The sequence below is a fragment of the Cyprinodon tularosa genome, unplaced genomic scaffold (assembly GCF_016077235.1).
Source record: "Cyprinodon tularosa strain WSP-4 unplaced genomic scaffold, ASM1607723v1 ctg1030, whole genome shotgun sequence".
In the NCBI taxonomy this organism is placed as follows: Eukaryota; Metazoa; Chordata; class Actinopteri; order Cyprinodontiformes; family Cyprinodontidae; genus Cyprinodon; species Cyprinodon tularosa.
Window position 1 is genome coordinate 2,858 of NW_024037817.1, and position 25,040 is coordinate 27,897.

The window sequence follows — 25,040 nt, forward strand, 5'->3', positions numbered from 1 at the left end:
TTCGGACACAGTAAGATGGTATGAGCTATGAAAACAGAAACTTTTAAACAGAGCGTGCACAAGGAGAAATGGGCTTGTGCACACTCTCGCATGAGAACTTTTTTAAGTTAAAAGAAAAAAATTGTATTTAAAAAATTTGAGAAAATCCTGTACAATACATTTAAGCGTCTTCACAGGAAATAAATTCCCCTTTTAACACTCCTGTCTAAATATGAAAATAATTTTAAAAAAGTGTGATCAAATTCACAGTTTCATAGTTAGCAGGAATGAATGGTGGCCAAAGAATTATGATTTTCCTGTTAGAAGCTATAATTGGGATTTTGTTTGAGGCGTGTCACCCTGTAAGTGAGTTCTGAAGAACTCCTGGATCTTCTTCCAGAGGTGGACTTCAGCTGCAGCATGGGACCTGGGCTCACCCCCCCACAGAACAGGTCTACCTGTAACTCCATATAAGCTGGAGGGGCAATACGGTCCATACGGGGGCTACAAGTAGTGTCCAGCTCCAGGATAGCTCAGATACTCAAAGTTCTCCTTCCCATGATGAATCAGCCTCTCCATCATGTCGTCCATGTAGGCCTTGCTGTCCCAGTTGAGATCATCCTCTAAAGCTAAGAAAAGGAAACGTCCACTCGCCCGTTCGATGGGCACCAGGCTTGCCTTGTTTTCCTCTGCCAGAAGATCATGCATTGCATATTTGGTGATAATGGCTCCTGACTCGGTGGAAATGACTTTGTTAGGGTCAAACATTAATGCTGGAAGAATCTGTATTTTCTTGTAGTACAGGGGTAAGGCTGTATTAGCGGAGCAGCCATTGATCCAGATGACAGCTTTAACTCCTGTAAGGTAAGATGCAGGGGAGGATCTAGGATTCTAGGTGATCAGGGGCTTAGCCCCGAGGGTGAAGATGAGCGTGTGGACTTTCTGCTAAATCCCGTTCTAATGTAAAATATGACAGATTACTGGATTAAAGAAATTTCTAGTATACTACATGCTATCACATGTAACAATTCCAACTCCATAACATGGGAAGAAATTCATTTACCTGCAAGTCTTTAACTGTGTTTATTTCTTTCTTCAACAACAAGCTCTGTGGAGACATTTGATCATTATTTGCCAAATTTATGAAGGGGAAATCATATATTTTAGCCACCTGATATAATCTGCTCCCCCATAACATCGGAAAAATTAAACAAATCCTGTGAATTTTGAAACTTTTATTATTTTTCTGTATTATGTTTGAAACATTTATTATTTTATATTTTGAAATCTTAAATAGTTAATAAAAATATGTCAATTCTCAATTCAAAATGTCTGGAATAGCATTACTTCAGACATTTTGAATTGAGAAAGCTCTCCGGATGGAAAACGAAACATCTTCAAACTTGGAAAACAAAGTCCAGCTGTTTTGGTTTGAACTTTTCTTTTGAAATATACTTGTAAATTTTTAGATAAACATTTAAACAGAAAATAAATTTCATAAAGATCATCAAAGGGGAAACGGATTATATCTGGTGGCTAAAATATACGATTTCCCTCTCATAACTTTGGCAAATAATGATTTAATGTCACCAAATCCACAGGATTTGTTGTTGATGATGAGAGGAATAAACACAGTTAAAGATTTGTAGGTGAATTAATTCCTTCCCATGTTATGGAGGAGGAACGGAATATTCCAGGCAGCTGAAATATCCATTCTCTTCTCTCCTCCTCCCATATGTTTAGGAAATAAACAGCAACTGTTTCCAAATTCTCAAAAAATGTTATGTTTGATAGCATGTAGTATACTAGAAATTTCTTTAATCCAGTAATCTGTCATATTTTACATTAGAACGGGATTTACCAGAAAGTCTACTCTCTCATCTTTTCTGGAAATCTTAATTTTTGTGTCCTGCTATCAGCCAGTTTCCGTCCTCTTATATCAGGAGTGAAAAATGATAAATACTTCTGACTTTTATTTCTGTCAGGCTTAACTGACAGAAGTTGGAAAAAGACAGATTCTCTTGGCGTTTAAAAAATAACAAAAAACAGTTTAAAAGGACCTCGTCTATTTATTTATTTTACAATTTTATAGACAACAGCTGCTGATTAAACTGGATGTTACAACATTGACATGAATGAAAATGGTCCCATCCGCCATGTTCGCCTCTCTGGCTTCAATGCGCGCTCCCGACACAAGGGGAACTGAATTTTATGCAACTCCAGGACAAAGAATGTCTGGAAGTTAGTCAGAGCTTCACATACCTGGGACTAGAGTCCTGCGACGGGTCTGGTACCCGCGGGTCCCCGACGGGTCACCCGCTGAAATGGTCTTTTGCGGGTGAAAAATACATAAATAAAAATAAACGGGTCGGGGTCGGGCGGATATTTTTTTTAGTGCGGGCGGGTAGTTGGTGATTTTTTTTTTTATGCGTGTGTGTTGGTATGGACATCAGAAATGTTCTATTAATCAGGCACTGGGGTCACCCTCGTTGTAGCTTAAAGCCCTGCCGGCAGTGTGGGCTTCCCTCCAAAAAGGCCACAGTCAGTGCATACACGTCTGCTGCAGTGTTAATGGCGCTGTTCTGCTACTATAGCCTATTACTTGATGTGTTAACGGGTCGGGTTGCGGGTTAAATATCAACGGGTCGGGTTCGGATTTGAATTGAAGACATCCGCGGGTGACGGGTCGGTTCGGTAGTCATCCTAACGGGTTCGGGCGGGTGCGGGTTGGTAAAACTCGACCCGTGCAGGACTCTACCTGGGACATCAGTCTGTTTAGCAACAGCTAGTGGGGAGTTCTTCTACACAGGAATGCTACAGGCTGCTTTCCTGCACATGCTGCCACTCTCTGGTGAATTCCAGTACTGCACATTTTACTCTGATCAGCTCAGAAGCGAGATCCGGGGCTCTTGGGGAAACATCGGGGGCTGCAGCCCAAGTAGCCACCCCCTAGATCCGCCACTGGTAAGATGCTATTGACAGAGCAAGATCTCCCCTTTTAGAAAGGGATAAAACACCAACTCCTTTACTGTCCGCCTGAGGGAAAAACAGGCAAGGTCAACGTAAAATACTTTGAATATTTCCAGTAATGCAATATTTTAAAATCATCTAGATGCAACACACTGCAAAAACAATCTAGAAATAAGTCAACATTTCCTAAATTAAATGTATTTACCCTTAATTTACATAAGTAAAGAAGATGATTTACCAATTGAAGGGGTATTTTTACAATTAAACTCTGAGAATATGCACTTGAAATAAGACAATGCAAACTTATTTTAAGAAAGAATTACTTATTTAGATTTAATTGCAGTGTAAAGAGTCTTAGGAATCCAAGTTTGAGTATTTTAATGACTCACCTTCTTATGTTTTTTTTTAAAAAGTTAAGTGTTTCTTCAAAATAACTTCTTTAATGTTCCTGGGCATGTCATCGTGGCCGTACAGAGCCACAGTCAGGACCAGAAATCCTCGGCTGGCCAGCAGAGCCGCTCTTTTCTCCGACAGACCTCCACCAAACGTATACAGATCCAGAAGAGCAGGGAACGGCCCTTCTCCTAGGGAAAATAACAACGCAATTTATTAAACTTTAATTCGTTCTAAGTAGGTTCATCATAATACCTTCTCTAATTACATGTTATAGCAGGAATGGATAAAAATGGACCAATCAGATTTTTGCAGCCAAATACAAAAATGTCATTGTCATATAAAACTGCTGTAGATTCTGATACTAAATGATACACTCCTCAACAGTAGAACATTAGCTGCCATCTGCATAATGGATGTAGACCTTAATTTCAAAACCATGATATTTCCTGATACATAGAGATAAAGAGCTCAAAAGAATAAAGAAAAGCAACTTTTCTGTTATCTCTTTAACTTGATCGTCTCTTAAAATCTGAACGAGCCTTTAGTTTTGCTTCAATTGACCATCTAATTGTCACTCCTAAAGTAAAACAATTAATAGGAACGCGGCCATTAATAAATGATTTTAAATGAAAAAGGATGAGGTGGTTTTTTCAGTCGTTTTAAAAATAGTTCAGAATCACAATGGAAAATAGTTTTCCATCTCGTTATTAACAACTAGATGTCACTCGTGGTGAAAAAGATGAAGAACAGGGGAGGAAGCTGCTGCATAACATGCATTTATTAGAGAAGATTTGAATAAAAAAAACAAAAAGAATTAAAAATTGTTTCAAATTGTCAGATTTAAACAGGATATAACTGATTTTATCTGTGGGAGGTACAATAGTATAAGTATAAATATACAGCAGTATAAATTCTGAGATATCGCTCGCAAAGATGTTCTGGTCCAACTTATTAAGGAGAAGTTGTTCATGCAGTCCTGATCTTTGAAGTTGTTTTCCTTTTCAAAGGGCTTTGATCGATTAGGAGGCAGGCTTTTATTGTCTCGGCCTCTAAATTTGAAACTTAGCCTTACCCACCTTGGGTTGGATTTTCAGGAGGAGCCATCATGAAGACAATGTCAAACAGTCCACCAAGAAGATTTCTAACATTTTGGAACTGAAGAGAACCTGAACTTTCTACTGTCGAGTTTCAGATGAAAGTTCTCTTTTTCTGGCCATTTTGAGCGTTTAATTGACCCGACAAATGTGATCCTCCAGAAACTCAATCTGCTCAAAGGAAGGTCAGTTTTTTAGCTTCTGTAACGAGCTAAACTGTTTTCAGCTGTGTGAACATGATTGCACAAGGGTTTTCTAATAATCAATGAGCCTTCTGAGCCAATGAGCAAACACATTGTACCATTAGAACACTGGAGTGATAGTTGCTAGAAATGGGCCTCTATACACCTATGTAGATATTGCACCAAAAACCAGACATTTGCAGCTAGAATAGTCATTTACCACATTAGCAATGTATAGAGTGTATTTCTTTAAAGTTAAGACTAGTTTAAAGTTATCTTCATTGAAAGGTACAGTGCTTTTCCTTCAAAAATAAGGACATTTCAATGTGACCCCTAACTTTTGAACGGTCCTGTATCTTAACTAACAGTTTAGCATCATGATGCTGGTGTGGTTCTTCACAGAAAGAATGGTTCAAGGCTCGTTTGCAGCCTTTATGTGTAAAGATTTTCGTCCTTTTCCTGCCATGTCAAAGTTATTCTATAATCGACTTATCTTAATTCTTATCTTGCATATTACTGAGTGTGCTGCCAAGAACAACTGGTGAAGTCATTACCAGTTGGAACCTTTAAACTGTAACAGCCTTTCCCTCTGTGAAGGGAACAAAGAGCACCAAACCCAGTGCCAAATCCGTAGAAAGGACGAGGATCTGGAGCATAACCATTTCAATAAACACCGAGAACTGCACTGGACTGGACCTGCTGATTCATTGTCTGTGAAAATAAACTCTACTTTTTGCTTTTGCTTTAACCCTGAAATTTTAGGCATGTAGCTCTTAATTATATCTTTTAGAATTAGTTAATTACTTTCTATTAATGTAATCCTTTATTTAAATATCTAGTCATCGAGAAATATGTGACCAATTACTTTTTCTTTGCATGGTTAACGCCTACCCTCTCTGCCTGATTTTTAAGATCACAGAGAACCGTCCTGGTTTCCATGTAAACCTCACCTCAGCTGTTGATTGGAGATTGTGTCTACCGACCTTAAACAGGATTCAGCAGGTATGCATGAATGTATGGATATGAAAGCACTTTTGCACAGATTTAGAAAAACTTTACTGACAAAGTAAATACTTTCTCTAATATAGTGTAACTTAACCAGGTTTAAAAAACAAATTAGATTTCTATTTACAAAACCTTGGTGAAAAATGTACCCATTTCAAATAAACATACTATATACAGGACATTTAAAGCTAAAGGGAGCCTAGATTTACTTAAAGATTACTGTGTATCATTTTAAGAATAACTAAAACACACAAGCAGCAGCATTTAGTTGTCACTAGTGCATAATCTTTATATCTTTAAAAAGATCCTGATGGATTGAGACAAATCACTAGGGCTGCAACTAAAGATTATTTTGCAAATTGGTTATTCTGTCAATAATTTTTTTGGACCAGTCGATTCATAATCAGATAGCCAAAGGTTCCTTAAAGACGATTTTTTTTTTTTTTTTTTACGAAATAAACCAGGGGAAACTAAAACGTTGCACAATTCTGACAGAGCATGTTGACAGACGAAAACGTTTTTTTCCTTTATAAATGCAAAATTCTACTGCATTTTTTTACGATCTTGGTATAATTGCTGCTCTAAGTGGGCCTCACTGTCAGCTAAAGGCACATTTTACAGTCTCTCTACTCCAGTTAACAATTGATCGATTACTAAATAGTTTATTATTTCAATAATCGATTATTCACGATTAATATGATTGTTTCAACCCTACAATTCACCATTAATCACAGATCTTAAAACTTATTCAGGTATTTAGACTATTAAAGCTGGAAATGATCAAACCTCTCTACAACATTAAACCCATCTGCAGTTATTTTCAGACATTTTTGCAATAGCTTCTCTTTTATGACAGCAGAGCATTAGTTGCAGAGGAAAACTGAATTATGAAGTATCTGGGGGTCAATAAAATTTTTTTATTTTTTGTTGCCTATTTTAGATGTAAATTAGTTTAACTTCTATAAAGAACACATAATTGTCATGATCTTGGCGCTGATGGTTTGGTTTTTTCCTTTGCTCCTTGCTCAACTGTCTAATTCAGGCATCCCCAACTCGGTCCTCGAGGGCCGCTGTCCCGCAGGTTTTAAGGGTTTCCTTGCTTTAGCACAGCTGATTATCATGAATGCAGTAGAGCAGAAGCCTGTTAATCAGCTTTTAATTAAAATCAGCTGTGCTGGAGCAAGGAAATCTCTAAAACTTGCAGGACAGCGGCCCTCGAGGACCGAATTTGGGGATGCCTGGTCTAATTGGTTCTGCGCAAGGGTGTAACTTTGTGTTGAAAGTTGGTGGGGACGGCTTATAAGGAAAGGGAGCTACGTGCGCGACGCCTTTTTTTTTTGTTGGAAAGGATAAAGCCAAAAAAATGCGAATAACATTTATCAATTTAATGCTTACAGTTGAAAACATAACTGTTACAATATTCACTTATATATTTTGTGCAAAAAATATCACATAAATCTAAACAGACAGTACAAATCAAAGAAATCAAATAAATATATCAATTTTGTAGAACATTTATTGACAGTCAATTTTGGGTCACTTTTTAAAATTAATTTACTTTTAAACCAGGACTCGGACAAGATCTTATGGGGCCTTAAGCAGAATATGATTAAGCAACTCCGTCTTTCTGTCAAGAACATCCACCAGCAGGGTATCCAGGGGGGGATTTACCATTAGGCAATACTAGGCAGTTTCCTAGGGCCCCAAGTTCCTGGGGGCCCCATAAAACTCTGTTTCCATGTATGGTTAATACAACTAATCCTTATTTGTGCACATTAATTATGTTTTTGATAAAAATCCTTTGGCTAAAATGCCATCAGAACGCTGATAAATAGAGAGGAAAAAGGGACAAGAAGAGAGGGACAAAACCTAGAACAAATAATGGATGTCTATTCTATTAACATTTCTCTATCTGTAGAATGGGTCTGTTTTATGGGTTTTCTTCTCAGGGGGCCCCCTGCCTGTCTTTGCCTAGGGCCCCAAATTTCCTAAATCCGCCCCTGAGGGTATCAATACTGATTTGATAGAATCTGGGAGAGCGGACTATGTTCAACCATCCATTTTCTTTAACCTTATCCCTCAGTGGGATCAGGAGGTGCTGGTGCATATCTCTAGCCACGTTCTGGGTGAGAGGTGGGATCACCCTGGACAGGTCACCAGTCTGTCGCAGTATGTTCAACCAGCTTAAAAGTAATCGGTAATCAGATTTATTATTTGCACTTTTACTAAGTGAACTTTCTAACTCCCTTAAATCTGAAATTCCAATGCCAAAATTGTTTAAATCTTTTATCTTTGGACCCCCTGCAGAGTGACGTCACACCTGCAAGATCCTATCCTTACCTTCCTGCTAGATTGCAAAAAGCAGCTTGCTCATGAGTTGTCAACTTAACACGCTAAATCTTAAATGTACGTGTACATATAAAAGAAAAAGGGGTGCAGTGCTTGCTACTGAATGGCAACACTATCAAGGTCAGGAAAAAGTTTTAAGTAAAGCCGGGATTAAAACAGTAGCTACAAGAAGCTTCAAATAAAAGTTGTTCTTTATGTTCAACCTAAACACCAACTCCGATAGACCATCAGTAGAGCAGGTGTTTAAATTAATCAATCACTGCTGCGAAAGCTTATAGCAGTGAAAGCTAATATACCACAGCCATCGCTTAATAAACGCAAAATAAACAACCCTCTAAAAACGGAAAACTGTAATGGACTGAAAGTCCTGTTTTTTATGTGGGAAATTATTTGCGTGTGTTTTAGTATAATTCTGATATATTGGCGCTGTTGTCTGTTTCTATGGCAACGATACTGAATGTAGTGTAGCTTAGAGACCTGCACGGGTCGAGTTTTACCAACCGGCACCCGCCCGAACCCGTTAGGATGACTACCGAACCCGACCCGTCACCCGCGGATATCTTCAATTCAAATCCGAACCCGACCCGTTGATATTTAACCCGCAACCCGTCCCGTTAACACATCAAAGGCTATTATACGCATCGCTGCACCCAGTGCCTGATTAATATAACATTTCTGATGTCCATAACAACACACACGCATAAAAAAAATCACCAACTACCCGCCCGCACTAAAAAAATATCCGCCCGACCCGTTTATTTTTATTTATGTATTTTTCGCGGGTACCCGGCCCGTTGCAGGACTCTAATGTATAGCTGACATAACAGGGCCGGAAAAAAGTGGTTTGAGTTTTTTTTTCCAACGGTTCAGTTATATTTTAAATACGGTATTAACTTATTTTTACACTATTCTCTATTCTTTTACTACTTTAAGTCTCTCCTGACTAAAATTAGGTCTTAATATTTCCACAAGTCCCTCTCACCTGCAAGTCCGAGTCCACTGCTGTCTTTGAATGGGTTAGCATTATTGGAGGGAAGCCACAGGTGTTATGGGGAGAGGGCGGAGGGGGGTGATGGGGAGAAAGCGAGAGGCAACAGATTCTTTTTTCTGAGTTTTTTGTCGGGGTTTGTGGACGGTGAGCAGCGGGGAGAACTTTTTTTATTTTCTTTCTGAGGAGCGGCATGAATGGGGTTTTAATCAGATCTACAGGTGCTGGTCATAAAATTAGAATATCATGAAAAAGTAGATTGATTTCAGTAATTCCATTTAAAAAGTGAAACTTGTATATTATATTCATACATTACATACAAACTCATATATTTCAGATGTTTATTTTGTTTAATTTTGATGATTACAAATGACAACAAATGAAAATCTCAAATTCATCATATCAGAAAATTAGAATATTACTGAAGACCAAAAACAAAGGATTTATAGAAATGTTGGCCAACTGAAAAGTATGAACATGAAAAGTATGAGCATGTACAGCACTCAGTATTTAGTTGGGCCTCCTTTGGCCTGTATTACTGCAGCAATGCGGCGTGGCATGGAGTCGATCAGTCTGTGGCACTGCTCAGGTGTTATGATAGCCCAGGTTGCTCTAATAGTGGCTTTTAGCTCTTCTGAATTGTTGGGTCTGGTGTATTGCATCTTCTTCTTCACAATACCCCATAGATTTTCTATGGGGTTAAGGTCAGGAGAGTTTGCTGGCCAATTAAGAACAGGGATACCATGGTCCTTCAACCAGGTACTGGTAGCTTTGGCACTGTGTGCAGGTGCCAAGTCCTGTTGGAAAATGAAATCTGCATCTCCAAAAAGTTGGTCAGCTGCAGGAAGCATGAAGTGCTCTAAAACTTCCTGGTATGTGGCTGCGTTGACCCTGGACCTCAGAAAACACAATGGACCAACACCAGCAGATGACATGGCACCCCAAACCATCACTGACTGTGGAAACTTTACACTGGACTTCAAGCAACGTGGATGAAGTGCCTCTCTTCTTTTCCTCCAGACTCTGGGACCTTGATTTCCAAAGGAAATGCAAAATTTACTTTCATCAGAGAACATGACTTTGGACCACTCACCAGCAGTCCAGTCCTGTTTCTCTTTAGCCCAGGCAAGACGCTTCTGACGCTGTCTGTGGTTCAAGAGTGGCTTGACACAAGGAATGCGACAGCAGAAACCCATGTCTTTCATACGTCTGTGTGTGGTGGTTCTTGAAGCACTCACTCCAGCTGCAGTCCACTCTTTGTGAATCTCCCCCACATTTTTGAATGGGTTTTGTTTCACAATCCTCTCCAGGGTGCGGTTATCTCTCTTGCTTGTACACTTTTTTCGACCACATCTTTTCCTTCCCTTCGCCTCTCTATTAATGTGCTTGGACACTGAGCTCTGTGAACAGCCAGCCTCTTTAGCGATGACCTTTTGTGTCTTGCCCTCCTTGTGCAAGGTGTCGATGGTCGTCTTTTGGACAACTGTCAAGTCAGCAGTCTTCCCCATGATTGTGTAGCCTATAGAACTAGACTGAAAGACCATTTAAAGGCTTTTGCAGGTGGTTTGAGTTAATTAGCTGATTAGAGTGTGGCACCAGGGGCCATCAATTTTGAACCTTTTCACAATATTCTAATTTTCTGATATGATGAATTTGAGATTTTCATTTGTTGTCATTTGTAATCATCAAAATTAAACAAAATAAACATCTGAAATATATGAGTTTGTATGTAATGTATGAATATAATATACAAGTTTCACTTTTTAAATGGAATTACTGAAATCAATCTACTTTTTCATGATATTCTAATTTTATGACCAGCACCTGTACACAGCACCGAAAGCAAAATACGTGTACAAAATATTGGTGGGGACTGTCCCGCTACCGGTCAAGATTGGTGGGGACATGTCCACACCAGTCCTTAAAGGAATAGTACACCCAAAACATGATTAGCCTTCATTTTCTACTCACCCCCATGCTGAACAACACTCTGGAGTACTTTTTTGATATCTCAAATGCATCTGGAGATCTGGGAGGCTTCTTGCTGTCTGCTGACATTCAAATAATGGAGGTCTATGGTGACCGAGACAGAAAGGTCCATAAAAGTCCACAAAAAACGTGTCAATATTCCTCCATACTGCTCGTCCAATGTATTCCAAGTGTCCTGAGTGGGTAGCATCCAGAATTTACTCGAAACGAAGTCATTTAGAATGTTTTTAGAGCATAAACAGTAGTGTATAGGATTTCCTGAAAGCGCGCACACGCGCGCTCACGACGCTACAGAAGCCGGCAGATCAAACCAGATGAAAGTGCGCATTCAGCGTCTGCTCTTCCAATAATGCAAGCGTAGAAGAAGAAATGTGCTGTTTACCTGTGCAAAGAAAGAAACAACGAAAGAAAAATATCTGAGGACTTCAGTGTTGAGGAAGAGCATGAGTTCTTTGCCGAGCTGAATGCGCTGGTTTGGTCTGCTGCGGTTTCCGTAGCGTCGTGAGCGCGCGTGTGCGCGCTTTCAGGAAATCCTATACACTACTGTTTATGCTCTAAAAACATTCTAAATGACTTCGTTTCGAGTAAATTCTGGATGCTACCCACTCAGGACACTTGGAATACATTGGACGAGCAGTATGGAGGAATATTGACACGTTTTTTGTGGACTTTTATGGACCTTTCTGTCTCGGTCACCATAGACCTCCATTATTTGAATGTCAGCAGACAGCAAGAAGCCTCCCAGATCTCCAGATGCATTTGAGATATCAAAAAAGTACTCCAGAGTGTTGTTCAGCATGGGGGTGAGTAGAAAATGAAGGCTAATCATGTTTTGGGTGTACTATTCCTTTAAGGAAGTTACGCCTATGGTTCTGCGGCTGATTATCGCAGATAATTTTCACCTGGTCCTCTACTATTTAAGTTGTGTGTTTGCCTCCCATCAGCGCCAGGTTATTCGTGTGTTTTTGTGAGACGTTCCCTAGCATTCTGTAGTCTGCCTGTTTTCCTGATTTTGATCAGTTTTCTGCCCTGAGGATTTCGAGTTTTTGCCTTGCCCCTGTCTGCTCTGTTTGTCCTGTCTGATCCTGGATTCTAGTGATGGGCAAGTGAAGCCTCATGAAGCAATGAAGCTTTCCAACGCAAAGTGTTGAAAAAAGTTCATTACTCGATGCTTCATTCATCACTCACTAGTGACATCTGCTGGTGAAACTGTAACAGCCTTGTTACTCAGTTGGATCATACTTCCAAATATTAGGAAATGCAATATTATCACAAAGTTTTCATCAAACCCATGTTTAGTAAGAGGAGAATCATATTTAATTGTCATGTTTTAATGATTAAAATGATTTGTAGCCAATCTAATCCTTCACCATCAGTGGTGGTGTTAGGTTTTCTTTTATGTCATGGACTTATTAGACAATGAAGATATGTTACTTTAATGTATTGAGAACTGAGTGACTGTTGCTGCAGACTCTGTATACTTTGAGCTTGAAACTTGCTTCCTTAAAGACAGAATTTGTTTAAAATAATCTCTTCCTAGGAGTTCTAGTTCTGATTCTTAATATTAAGTTACACATAGAGTTTGCCTCTTCCAATGGCTTTTAGTCTGGTTTGGATGTGTGATTCTGATGCATCTCCTGATTAAACAAAAGAAAATATAGAAATTTCTGGATTTTAGGTTTAATTGTTTTTATTTAGGAATAGGACTTTTTTCCACTGTTTCAGGTTGTGATTGTGATCTGTCATCTCATAATACTCCCACATATGAGAGGTTTTTCTCTTTTTTGACGGCTCCATTTCAACCACTGCTGATGAAAACTGTTCTGCTGATACCAAACCACCTACTACAACCCACGAAGCAACAGGATTCATCGCGCTTTTATTTTGAAAACCGACACGCAAAATGAAGCAGTCACGTGACCAATGCAATGCGAGGCCTCGTTTGTTGCCAGTCACGTGGTTTTCAACAAGACAACACAGGCCTCGAAGCGGGGCTTCATTCACACGCCCCCGCCTCTTCTGCGGACAAACATCCGCGAACGGACTGAACTTTGAATCAGGTCAGTGACTTTGCATCAAGTCGCATTCAGCTCCACATCCAGTCTCTGACCTGTATTCTCCCATTTCTGCAGAGATCCGACCCGCATAAAATAGCTCGTGTTGTTAAAACAGCAAGACGTTAGCAGCCGTACCTTGGCTAATTTACGCCAGAATCCAGGGACTTTTTAAAGGAAAAAATAAACATACATATATTTTAGCTAACTGTTTTTTCCAAAAGACGTCATTAACCTGTTTACATACAGAAACTTTCAACTTCTGCTTATTCTGTTCATTAATGGCGGTTAGTGAGCAGCTTATAGGTGCGCATTACCGCCCCCTGCTGGATAGGAGTGGAATCAGAATTTAAAGCGAACAACACATTCTATAATTATAGGCGTCAAAAGTATAAATATTTATTATTCAAATTAAAGTATAAATCCTACTGTTTAAAAACACTTTTGTAGAAGTTAGAGTATCGACCACATCTAATTACTCAAGTAAAAATGTAAAAGTACAAGCTTTAAAATTGCTTAAAGTATAAAAATAAATGTATTGCAGGAAAAAATGTTAAAGATAGAAGCTTTACTGCACTAGCATATTAAATTAACATTTTCCACAATTCTGGATGATAATTTGCTCATAAATATCTTATTAGTTTTATAACTAATGGCAACAGTGTCAGATATAACTTTGATTCATCTTTGAAACATATTTATATGTGGCAAGTTGGTGCAGTACAGAGTACAACCACAAACAAATTATCTGGATGAAACTAATTATTTTCATAGTTTTTATTTTCTTCAAAAACCAACAGGCCATAAGTAAAATTTGCTTTAATTAAACAAAACTAACAAGTGTGTGTGTGTGTGTGTGTGTGTGTGTGTTTTTGTGTAAGGAGAAGAAAATAGAGATAATTGCGAAAAAAAAGGAGAAGAAAAAGTTCAGTAAATATCTGGATTATTTTTCTAAATAAACGAAAAATTCACTCCTACCAATGCTTCCTCCCTTCTTTAGTTTAGGGGCCCTGCATATAGGGTTGTACAAAAGTATTCAAACCTCTTTTTAATGCTCTGTTTTATATCCATCACAAACCTTTTTAATTTTAAATGACAGAAGAAAATGTAGTGCATAGCAGGCAGTTAAAAAAAAGTTTTACTTTTTGTTATTAAGTTCTGGAAAGTGTATTTTTGTCTTTTGCTCCTACTTTTATTATTTAGCCCCTTAATAAAATCAGTGTTAAGAGCTGCTGTCAGCCATTCTCTCATTAGTAAACAGGCTGTTTGTAAAGAGTGTGCATACTGTCTGAAAGCAGACAAAAGTACAAAACTACAGCAAACCTACCAAAACGTAAGACTAGTCTTTCAAATTTCCTTACTTTTCTCAGAGTCCCAAAAATAACATCTTTCTTAGAGAATTCAGGTAAGTTTGGAATTTTGGGGGAAAGCCAGTAGTGTACATCATCCCACAAAGTTTGCAAAACATAGATTCATTGAAAAGATGTTCTGTTGATTCAATATCACCGTCACAAACAAGTGTTATCATCAATGGCAAATGGAAGTCAAAGAAATTCCTTAGAGGGGTAAACACCTGTAAAGATTTTAAAGTGGACTTCCTTTGGTTTTGGAGGAATGGGAAGATTTAAATAATTTATTCTAATTTTAACTCTTTCAGACTTGGAGAAGAAATGCAGTATAAAATGTGGGTTTAATACAAAAGGAAACAAAGTACTAGTAAAGCATTCCCTAATTTTTGAGCTTTTATTATTATTTTTTGTTTATTATCTGTGATACTGTGCCCATTAATCAGAAGTCCAGGTAGCACAGGGGTTCTGTATACAGGGTTCTCATAAAAACCTTTAGCTGTACATAAAATATTTGGGGGAATAGCTCTAATAATGTTTTGAAATTCACTTTTGGTTATCTGCAAGTTATATTTAATACTGAAGTCTTCATAAGACATAATCCCTCCATTATTTAACAAATGCAAACAAATACCTTGTTCTAGCCAATTAAGTGCAAAGATTCATTTAGTATTCACTTTTATGTAATGGCAATTCAACAAGGGAGTATTGTGTGGGCTGTAGTTATGTTTATAGATTAATCTCCAATATAATAAAATCTGCTGGTGAAAGAAGGAAAGTTTAACAGGTAGTTTTTGTTTAATATCAAAGTCACATCTAAGAAGAAAACTAATTCTGCCCAGGTTTGAAAATATTTTACTTGGAATATAGAACCATAATTGATTTTGATTTATTAAAAAAGACCAAAGCCAATTACTATTAAGTGCCATTCATGCTTTCAAATTCAATAGCTTGTAGTCCTCCATCTTCAAATTTTTTAATTAAATGACCTTTTTTGATATTGTCGTGGGAAAAAAAGTATTCAACTATTCATCCTAGTTAAATAAACGGAAATCAATGGATTTCACTCAGTCGGCACATTTATTCACAATTTCATCATACATCCCTGATGGCACAGCATTCTGCTCTGTTCAGATCTGTACAGCGTTCGTTCCCCCTTACTTACAACAATGGAAAGTAGTCAAAGTCAAAACAAATTACACACACTTTGGTTAACAGTAACATGTGATGAATAAACCTTGAGAAAGAATCTGATTTGTTATGGGAAAAAGCTATGTCTGGTATACAAACACCAGCCTAGAGAGAAATGTGTGGCCTTGAGAGAGAAACACACTGAGTGAAAACTTTTAGAGTGAGTAAATATGATAAATTAATATATAATTGAAGAAAGATAAACATTTTTCGACAACAATATAGTGAGTTTTTTGTTTCCATATAAAGTCAAAATTCATCCTGTTGATAGATTTGATTGCTCTGATATATCACAAACTGATATACCAGAGTTTTTTTTGTTTTGTTTAGTAATGGTAGTTCAAAGTATGATTTAAATCTCTTTATTTAAAAGGTTGAAATGATTTCCCATTTCTCAGATTTTTACAGCATCTATATCAGTTTTCTGTTGTAATAACGACCCCATATTCTAAATGTAAAAATAGAAAATTCAGACTATCAACTCATCATTGACTGATTTTCATAGCTTTGATGCTTAAAGGCTGAGATTATTTTTCTGTAGCATACGTTTGACTTTATAATAGTGCATTTAAGAACCTAAATCTTATGTCAAAGGTCAAAAACATTAACCATATCTCAGACTTGCTTGGTTTTTATCTGATTATGCTTTTTTATTTCATAAGTGTTACTTCATAACTTCTTAAGACTGAGAAGTAAATTTTCAGAATTACGATGAATTGGATTTAATACATTTAGCTTGTTGTTAGAAACATAACGTAAGAGACTTTGTATAATAAAAAAAACATATGTGGTTGAATTCTTTATAATAACTTTGAAATTATGTTTCTTGTTTTGCCATTCTTTTTTTATATTATGATATCCAACTGAAGATGTGTTTTGTCTTAATCTCAGAAAGTATGTCGGCCCAAGTCAGGCTGAGGCTGCTGCCCAGCGTCAGGTGTTTGTTCGACGAGCCCATCCAGGTGAAGGTGGCCGGTCTGAGGTCCAAGCAGGTGGTCACCATGAGAGCCAGCTCCACTGACGAGAGAGGATTGGTGTTCAATTCTTCTGCAAGCTACAGGGCAGATGATAGAGGGGAGATTGACCTGAAAAGAGACGCTGCGCTCAGTGGGAGCTACGTAGGTGTGGAACCCATGGGTCTGCTACGGTCACTGAAAGCAGATGTTTTGCACAAATACTTCTATAAGAACAGAGCGCTGGAACCTTTCATGGTGAAATTGTCTGTGCACGACGAGGAGGGCAGGAAGCTGGCAGAGGCGACCAATGAGAGGCGTCTTATCGGAGACGGAGTCAGCAGAGTTCCCGTCAAAAAGGGGAACATTCAAGGAGTTCTGTTTATACCTCCAGGTATTCACTGCATTTGATTTTACAAAACCTATTTATCAAAGCCCAAACAGCTGAGTGCACCAAAAGGTCCATTTATAAATCAATGTGGAATACAAAACTGTTTGAAAAAGTTGAACTGGATTTTATCATTTAGAAATGAGTAATTAACTTCATTTCTGTCTTTTTTGTCAGGAGAGGGTCCGTTTCCTGCTGTGTTGGATCTGTGCACCATCATGTCAGAGAAAAGGGCCTCTCTGCTGGCCAACAAAGGCTTTATGGTTCTGGCGTTACCTGTGTTCATTGACAAACCAAACTTTGAAAGGATGAATCTGGACGACTTTGAAGAAGCAGTACGGTTCTTACAAAATCAGCCTAAGGTGATGAGAAATGTCCAAAATGCTAAAGTTTTGCTTAAAACTTCTTCCCCTTTAATGAATATGATGTGTTTTGTTGCTGACTAATGACTAAAAAATATAGAATTAAACACTTCCTTCCTTCCATCCATCCGTCCATTGATCCATCAAAGCAGGTATCTGTCATGTTCTTTTTAAGGGATCTGACCCACATGCAGGAAACCACTCAGAGAACCAGAGAAAAGGTTTAACAGGTTTATTGAGAGCACGATGTGTGGATCCAGAGTTACTCAGAATGCTGGTGAACCGGAACTGGAAGTGAGAAGGGAAGTTCAATTCAATTCAATTCAGTTTATTTATATAGCGCCAAATTCACAACACATGTCATCTCAAGGCACTTTACAGTTCAACCAGATCAAATTGATACAAAGTTTTCTATCTAAGGAAAACCAGTTGATTGCATTGACTCATTGACTCAAATACAATCCCCCACACTAAGCATGCTTGTAGCGACAGTGGAGAGGAAAAACTCCCTTTTAACAGGAAGAAACCTCCAGCAGAACCAGCCTCAGTGTGAGCGGCCATCTGCCGCGGCCGACTGGGGTTCAAGGAGACAGAAGCAGAGATACAAAAAGCAGCTGTAAAAGGCGGCCCCGTCCAGGAAACACACAGCCAGGCAGACGAGCTCCAAGGCAGCTCCCATGCCAGAGGACGAAGAAAGCACATCCACTCAGTCACGGTCAGAGAAACAGGACCACACTGGAAAACAGGCCGATCTCCAACATCTATAAACAAGGGTGTTGATAGAAGCAGCACAGCTGATGTTTCTTTCCAGGATGACGTCACAGCCAAACAGGAACAGACGAGGCAAAGCTACTCTGAGGAAAAGCAGAGAGAGCAGAAGGTTAGAGATTGAACTAACAGATTCTGCAGAATAGGAGAACAGAGAGAGAATGAAGCAGAATGATGAAATGGGGGTCCCTATGTCCTCCAAAAGTCTAAGCCTATAGCAGCATAACTATAGAGATAGCTCAGGATAACCTGAGCCACTCTAACTATAAGCTTTATCAAAAAGGAAAGTTTTAAGCCTAGCCTTAAAAGTAGACAGGGTGTCTGCCTCACGGACTAAAACTGGTAGTTGGTTCCACAGGAGAGGAGCCTGATAACTAAAAGATCTGCCTCCCATTCTACTTTTAGAAATTCTAGGAACCACTAGTAAACCTGCAGATTGAGAGCGAAGTGCTCTGTTAGGAACATAAGGAACAATCAGATCTCTGATATAAGATGGAGCTTGGCCATTTAAGGCTTTATATGTGAGAAGGAGGATTTTAAATTCTATTCTTGATTTAACAGGAAGCCAATGAAGAGAAGCCAGGATAGGCGAGATATGATCTCTCTTTTTAATTTTCATTAGAACTCTGGCTGCAGCATTTTGGATCAGCTGAAGGCTTTTAACTACAGTTTGTGGACTTCCTGATAGTAAAGAATTACAATAGTCCAGCCTTGAAGTAACAAATGCATGGACTAGTTTCTCAGCATCACCCCTGGACAGGATATTTCTAATTTTTGCAATGTTCCTCAGATGAAAGAAGGAAATTCTAGAAACCTCCTTGATATGGGACCTAAATGACAGGTCCTGATCAAAAACAACACCAAGATTTTTTACTTTATTATCTGAAATCAGTTTAATCCCATCCAAATGAAGTGACTGGCTAATCAGTTTCTTTTTCAGAGACTCTGGTCCAAAGACTAACTTCTGTTTTGTCTGCATTCAGAAGCAGAAAGTTAAGAGTCATCCAGGTTTTTATGTCTTCAAGACATGCCTGTAATCTATGTAATGGGTTAGCTTCATCTGGATTTATAGACAGATATAGCTGGGTATCATCAGCATAACAGTGGAAATTAATCCCATGCTGTCTAATAATTCTACCAATTGGGAGCATGTATAAAGTAAAGAGAATTGGTCCTAGCACTGATCCCTGTGGTACTCCACAGGTAACCTTTGAGCGTGTTGAAGATCTATCATTAACATGAACAAACTGAATTCGATCAGATAGATAAGATTTAAACCAGTCTAGTGCTGTTCCTTTAATTCCAACAAAATATTCAAGTCTTTCTAAAAGAATATTATGGTCAACTGTATCAAATGCAGCACTAAGATCCAACAGGACGAGCACAGATACAAGTCCATTATCTGAGGCCATGAGAATATCATTAGTGACTTTCACCAGAGCTGTTTCAGTGCTATGATGAGCTCTAAAGCCAGACTGAAACTCTTCAAAAAGTTCATTATGGTGGAAGTGATCGCAAACTTGTTTGGCAACTACTTTCTCAAGAATTTTGGATAAGAAAGGAAGATTGGATATAGGTCTATAATTGACCAAGTCATCTGGGTCAAGAGACGGTTTCTTAAGCAGAGGTTTAATTACAGCAACCTTAAAAGCTTTAGGTACATATCCCTGTAACAGAGATAGATTAATCACATCTAAAATGGAGGAGGAGATCAAAGGGAATACCTCCTTAAATAACCTGGTTGGAACTGGATCTAACATACAAGTTGAAGGCTTAGATGAAGACAATAATTTTGCTAATTCAGAGAGTTCAACTGGATCAAAGCAGTCTAAACCCAGTTCAGATTCCATGACTACCTCAGGTACAATCGCGGATAGAGGAGTGCTTATGATCTTATTTTTAATAAGATCAATCTTATTTATAAAGAATCCCATAAAGTCATTGCTGCTAAGAGCAGGTGGAATGGACGGTTCAACAGAGCTATGGCTCTGGGTGAGTTTGGCAACTGTATTAAAAAGAAATCTAGGATTATTCTTATTCTCCTCTATTAATGAGGAGAAGTATGCTGCTCTTGCTTTACAAAGGGTCCTCTTAGGGTTCAGCGTTTAGTTCAGGTTCCGTAGGAAACTTGGCCGACATGCAAAAACAAAGACTGAAACGGGACTCACGTTTTCAGAAAAAGGTGAATCCAGTCGATGCGGGTTATTCCAGAACTTGGTTGACTCGTTGGAGGGTGGACAGGTTTTACTTAGGTTAGGTTGGTTCCCTGAGGATCAATGGAGCTGACTGCCACTTAGATTTCCAGGAGAACTTGAACGGCATGTGTGGAGATTTATCCCCTGCTCAGTGTGAAGCTCAAACAATCCTTTCAGGGGGAGATGGTCCAAACATCCAGTTTGCATCCCCTGCTCAGTGTGAAGCTCAAACGATCCTTCCAGGGGGAGAAGGCCAAAACATCCACTTTGCAGAATGACTTCCTGCCGAGAGGCAAAGACAAAAACAACAAGGTTAGAGCTCAGGGAGAAAAGACTCAGAAAGACTCAGCTAAACTCAGCTTGGCTAGAGTACCCGAAACTGGCAAACACTCTGGCGTTGAGGTAGTGGCAGTAAGCTGCTTAAGAGTCCTCAGATAATGAGCCAACCATCCGCAGGTGTGTGGAAGGGCCAACGAAAACCGGGCGCCACCTGGTGGTGGAGGGAGAAAACAGAAACAACCCACATAAACTGGATTCCTAACAGTATCAGACCAGAAGAATTTAAATTACAAATGTTTTGGTATTATATATGTTAATTTATTTTGCTTGCAATGACAAAAACACAAAAGAGAATGAAAGAAAGTCAAATCAATTATTTCATACAAAGCTCCAAAATGGTCATGCTCAGTATGGTACTACACACAAAAGCACAGGACTGAGGTCGAGTCATCTTTATCCTTCCAACAGGCTGCAAATGTGATCTAGTTATTACCAACAACCTTCAATAAGGGGTTATATGGATGACCTTACAGTGACAACCAGAACCCATGTGGAGGCGAGATGGGTGCTAACAGCACTGGACCAAATGGCAACATGGGCTAGACTGAAGTTCAAGCCAAAGAAATCCAGAAGCATGGTGATCAGAAATGGGAAGGTGACCAACAGGTTTAGGCTGTATGTGCAAGAGGAAGTGATCCCGTCGGTGGAGGAAAACCCAATCAAGTGTCTCGGAAAGTGGTTTGACAACTCACTGGCCGACCTAAACAACATGGTCAATACAGAGAAGCAGACAGAGGAATGGTTGAGGAGTATCGAAAAGTCAGGACTTCCAGGGAAATTTAAAGCGTGGCTCTATCAACACGGGCTGCTGCCAAGGCTCACATGGTTACTGACTGTGTATGAAGCCCCAATGACAAGCGTGGAAGGGATGGAGAGGAAAGTCAATAAGTATCTCCGGAAGTGGCTGGGGAGTCCTCCAAGCTTCACGTCAGTAGGCCTGTATATAAGATCAGGACAACTTCAACTTCCTCTGACATCCGTGGTGGAGGAGTTTAAAGTTGCCAAGTGCAGAGTCGTCATGACCTACAGAGACTCCCCCGATGACCAAGTCAGACACGCAGGGATCGTCACGAGATCCGGCCGCAAATGGGGAGCTGAGGCAACGGTCACACAGACGGAAAGCATGCTGAAGATCCGTGACATCATTGGGGCACCATGCACAGGAAGACAGGGTCTTGGAACATCCCATTTCCAACAGTGGAGCAAGGCAGGAACTAGGGAAAGAAAAGTGATGATTCAGGAGGAGGTTAGAAGTTTGGAGGAGGAAGGGTGAAGGTCAAAGGCTGTGGCACTATCTTCCCAAGGAGCCTGGACCAAGTGGGACCTCCCCAAGCGTAAGATCACTTGGGCAGAGCTTTGGAGGCTGGAGCCGTTTCGTATCTCCTTCTTACTGTGATCAGTGTATGACACACTCCCAACCCCAGCAAATTTGCACAGGTGGGGGCTATCTGAGAGCACACTGTGCAAGCTCTGCGGGGAGAAAGGGACCATGGCGCATATCCTGTCTGGGTGTAAAATTGCACTGGCCCAAGGAAGATACAGGTGGCGCCATGACAAGGTGCTCATGACACTTGCCAACACCCTAGAGCAGGAGAGGAAGAAGAAACTTGTAAGGGGAAGGGGAAAAGCCACCAACCGCAGTTACAGCAATACCTAGTCTACTGCAAAAGGCCCGATCCTGGGAAATGAAGGTTGATCTGGGCGGAAGGTTGAAGTTCCCACAGTTTGTCCAGACATCCCTGAGGCCAGATGTGGTACTGTGGTCAGAAGAAACGAAGAAGATCATCCTTATTGAACTGACTGTCCCATGGGAAGAGGGGTGTGAACAGGCCTTTGAAACGAAAAGTGGAAAGTATCAAGACCTTCTGCATGAGTGCAGAGAGAAGGGATGGCAGTCATGGTTGTTCCCAGTCAAGGTCGGTTGTCGAGGGTTCCCTGCCCAGTCTGTATGGAGAATGTTCACAGCCATTGGATTGGGATGGAGGGAAAGAAAGGTTGCAGCTCGCAGGATGGGGGAGGCAGCAGAAAAAGCCTCATGCTGGTTATGGAGTAGGAGGGAGGAGGTTAGCTGGAAGCCAGGAGGAGGAGATGGGCAGTGACTTGGCCACCACTGCCGACCCACCACCGGGAGGCTGTAGTGGTTCAGGGTTGAAACAGCCAGTGAACGGTGGATGCCACCTGATGACATTGATTCCTCCTGGCCAAGGCTACATTCACTCAGGGTGAATGAAGGAGAAGCTTCTTCGGATGTATATGTATTATATTTAAAAAGTGCTGTTAATTGCACTAATTAGAGAAGCATCACATGATTTTTCAAAGGGTGCCGATACTGTTGCCCATTTTTTATGATTGGTGCGGTATTTTTTTTTTTATTTGGATTTTTGACAATTAATTTTGTGTTTTTTCATTTGCTGCAAAATAAATGAAGATAATAATATAAAAGCACTTCTAATTTCAATAAGTTCTTTGGAGGAATGGAGCATTAACTGACAGAATTGAAGGGGTGCAAAAACATTTGGCCAGCACTGTAATTGGTTAACATTCAAGTGCAAAGGTGAAAAGGAAAGAAAATCAAAAAAACTTTGAAAGTACTTCTAATCTAAATCGGCTAAAATGAGGAACATATTAGGCTGAACTAAAAAACAAAAAAAAATAACAGCTGGTTAAAAACAGGATAATTTTAGAAATAGGAAGCAAACACATTTCCTTGTAATACAGTAACTTTCTCTGAGGTTAATTTGATAATTCTGTTGTTTTCTTTGTCTTTTGCAGGCGAGCAGTAAAGGAGTTGGAGTAATATCTCGATCGAAGGGGGGCGACATTGCTCTTTCACTCGCTGCTTTTGTGCAAGGGGTTGAAGCTGTGGTGTGGATTAATGGCTGCAGCGCCAACGTCGCCATTCCCCTCTATTATAAGAACCGTCAGATCCTCTCGCCACTGATGTTTAACTTGAGCAAGGTGCTTCCCACCGAGTCGGGCGCTAAATTGGTCAAGTATGTTCTTGAAGACCCTCTGGCTGAGGAGAACCAAGGCAGCGTCATTCCCATTGAACGAGCCGATGGACAGTTCCTCTTTGTGGCTTCTGAGGATGACCTGAACTGGGACAGCAAGGGGTACCTGGACCACATGGTGGAGAGACTGAAGCGCCATGGGAAGAAGAACTTTGAGAGCGTGACTTACCCTGCAGCCGGACATTTACTAGAACCCCCTTATGGACCGCACTGCCCCTCCTCTTTCCACGAGACGGTCAGGTTTCCAGTGGTGTGGGGTGGAGAGCCCAAAGCTCATGCTGCAGCTGAACTCCACCTGTGGAAGAAGATGCGAGATTTCCTTCTAGCTCACCTGAGCTGCAGTGCTGCTCACACTCAAATTTTATAATATAAAAATTATAAAATTGGTCTCCTCTAGAGGAAATGTTCTAAGCCAAGAAGACGCCAATGAGCAAAGGTTAACAGTAGGATACCTAATTAACTGTAGCATAATGTATGTCATTTTATTTGTATTGACTGTTATTAAATGTGTTCTGCAGTGAATTTCCCCCCCTAGATATCTCTGAAATGCAAATAATCTTGCTTAAAGTTGTATTCTTTATTATAACATTTAATAGACCTTCATTGTTTTCGGTGTTTGGAAACTAAGGTAACAGGAGAAGAACATGGTAATCCCAAAAGAGCAGAGAAAACAAAGTAAATAAAAATACAGATTATCAGAGATTGGGATGATTTTCTGTATTTTGTCAGCAACTGATCCACCTTCCTTACCTGCTGGGTGTAGCGATGTACCATGATATATACTATAATGATATATACTATATACACCATACATCAAAATACAGAACAAGAAACCCAAGAGAAGGAAGAAAATAGAAAAATAACAGTTATTTCAACTGATAAAGGAAGAGGTTTACAAAGGGAAATTTTAGATGTTCTGCTTACAACAATAAATGTGCAAATAAACCATTTAACTATATTAAACTGGCTACGTTTTTTTGTCAGATATCTAGATTGAATTTCAGATTTGAATTTTGCATCCCTGAAGTTCCTAGTTTGCTTATTTAACAACCTTGGAGGTTTGAAGGTTAATCTGGAAATGGATTTGGTCATGACACCAGTACAGAACAGATAGTTAAAAATGAGAAAACCAATTTCTATTTTTTTTTACATGCTCTGTGATCTTCAATAGTTCAACAATTAGAAAATTCCACTTGTTTGCAGCTGCATTATGTTAAAAAGTCCCATATCCCCATGTTTGGCTGTCTGAGGCATTGTTCAGCCTTTTCCGAGTTGTACTGAATTAGTGTTTGTAATAATTAGTGTTTGTAAATCCCCTAGAGCTCCCACTGGTGGTTGTTTTTGGTATATTGTTTTGGTTATCCTTAAAAGGGAACCAGAGGAAGTGACAGATCCTAGAACATAGGCTAATGCTAGGGTGTTTCAATATGAAGCTGAGAAACCCTCTGCTGATGGGTTCAAGAGGCAACATGAAGCTCTTC

The 25,040-nt window shown here is 39.5% G+C and overlaps 2 protein-coding genes across 2 annotated transcripts; one reads left to right on the forward strand and one right to left on the reverse strand.

Annotated features, from left to right (window-relative positions):
* Window positions 1-271: 271 nt before the first annotated feature.
* Window positions 272-4,449, reverse strand: LOC119780970 (putative acyl-coenzyme A thioesterase 6). The gene is given in 5 exon segments (XM_038281258.1): window positions 272-852; window positions 2,953-3,015; window positions 3,339-3,348; window positions 3,422-3,542; window positions 4,422-4,449. Coding segments are annotated over 5 exon segments (768 nt in total). The 3' UTR covers window positions 272-306.
* An 11,906-nt stretch (window positions 4,450-16,355) lies between these two features.
* On the forward strand, window positions 16,356-23,926 carry LOC119780898 (acyl-coenzyme A thioesterase 1-like). Its single transcript, XM_038281142.1, has 3 exons — window positions 16,356-16,890; window positions 17,062-17,246; window positions 23,321-23,926. The coding sequence occupies exons 1-3, from the start codon at window positions 16,413-16,415 to the stop codon at window positions 23,924-23,926; spliced, it is 1,269 nt and encodes a 422-aa protein (XP_038137070.1). The 5' UTR covers window positions 16,356-16,412.
* The last annotated feature ends 1,114 nt before the right edge of the window (window positions 23,927-25,040 follow it).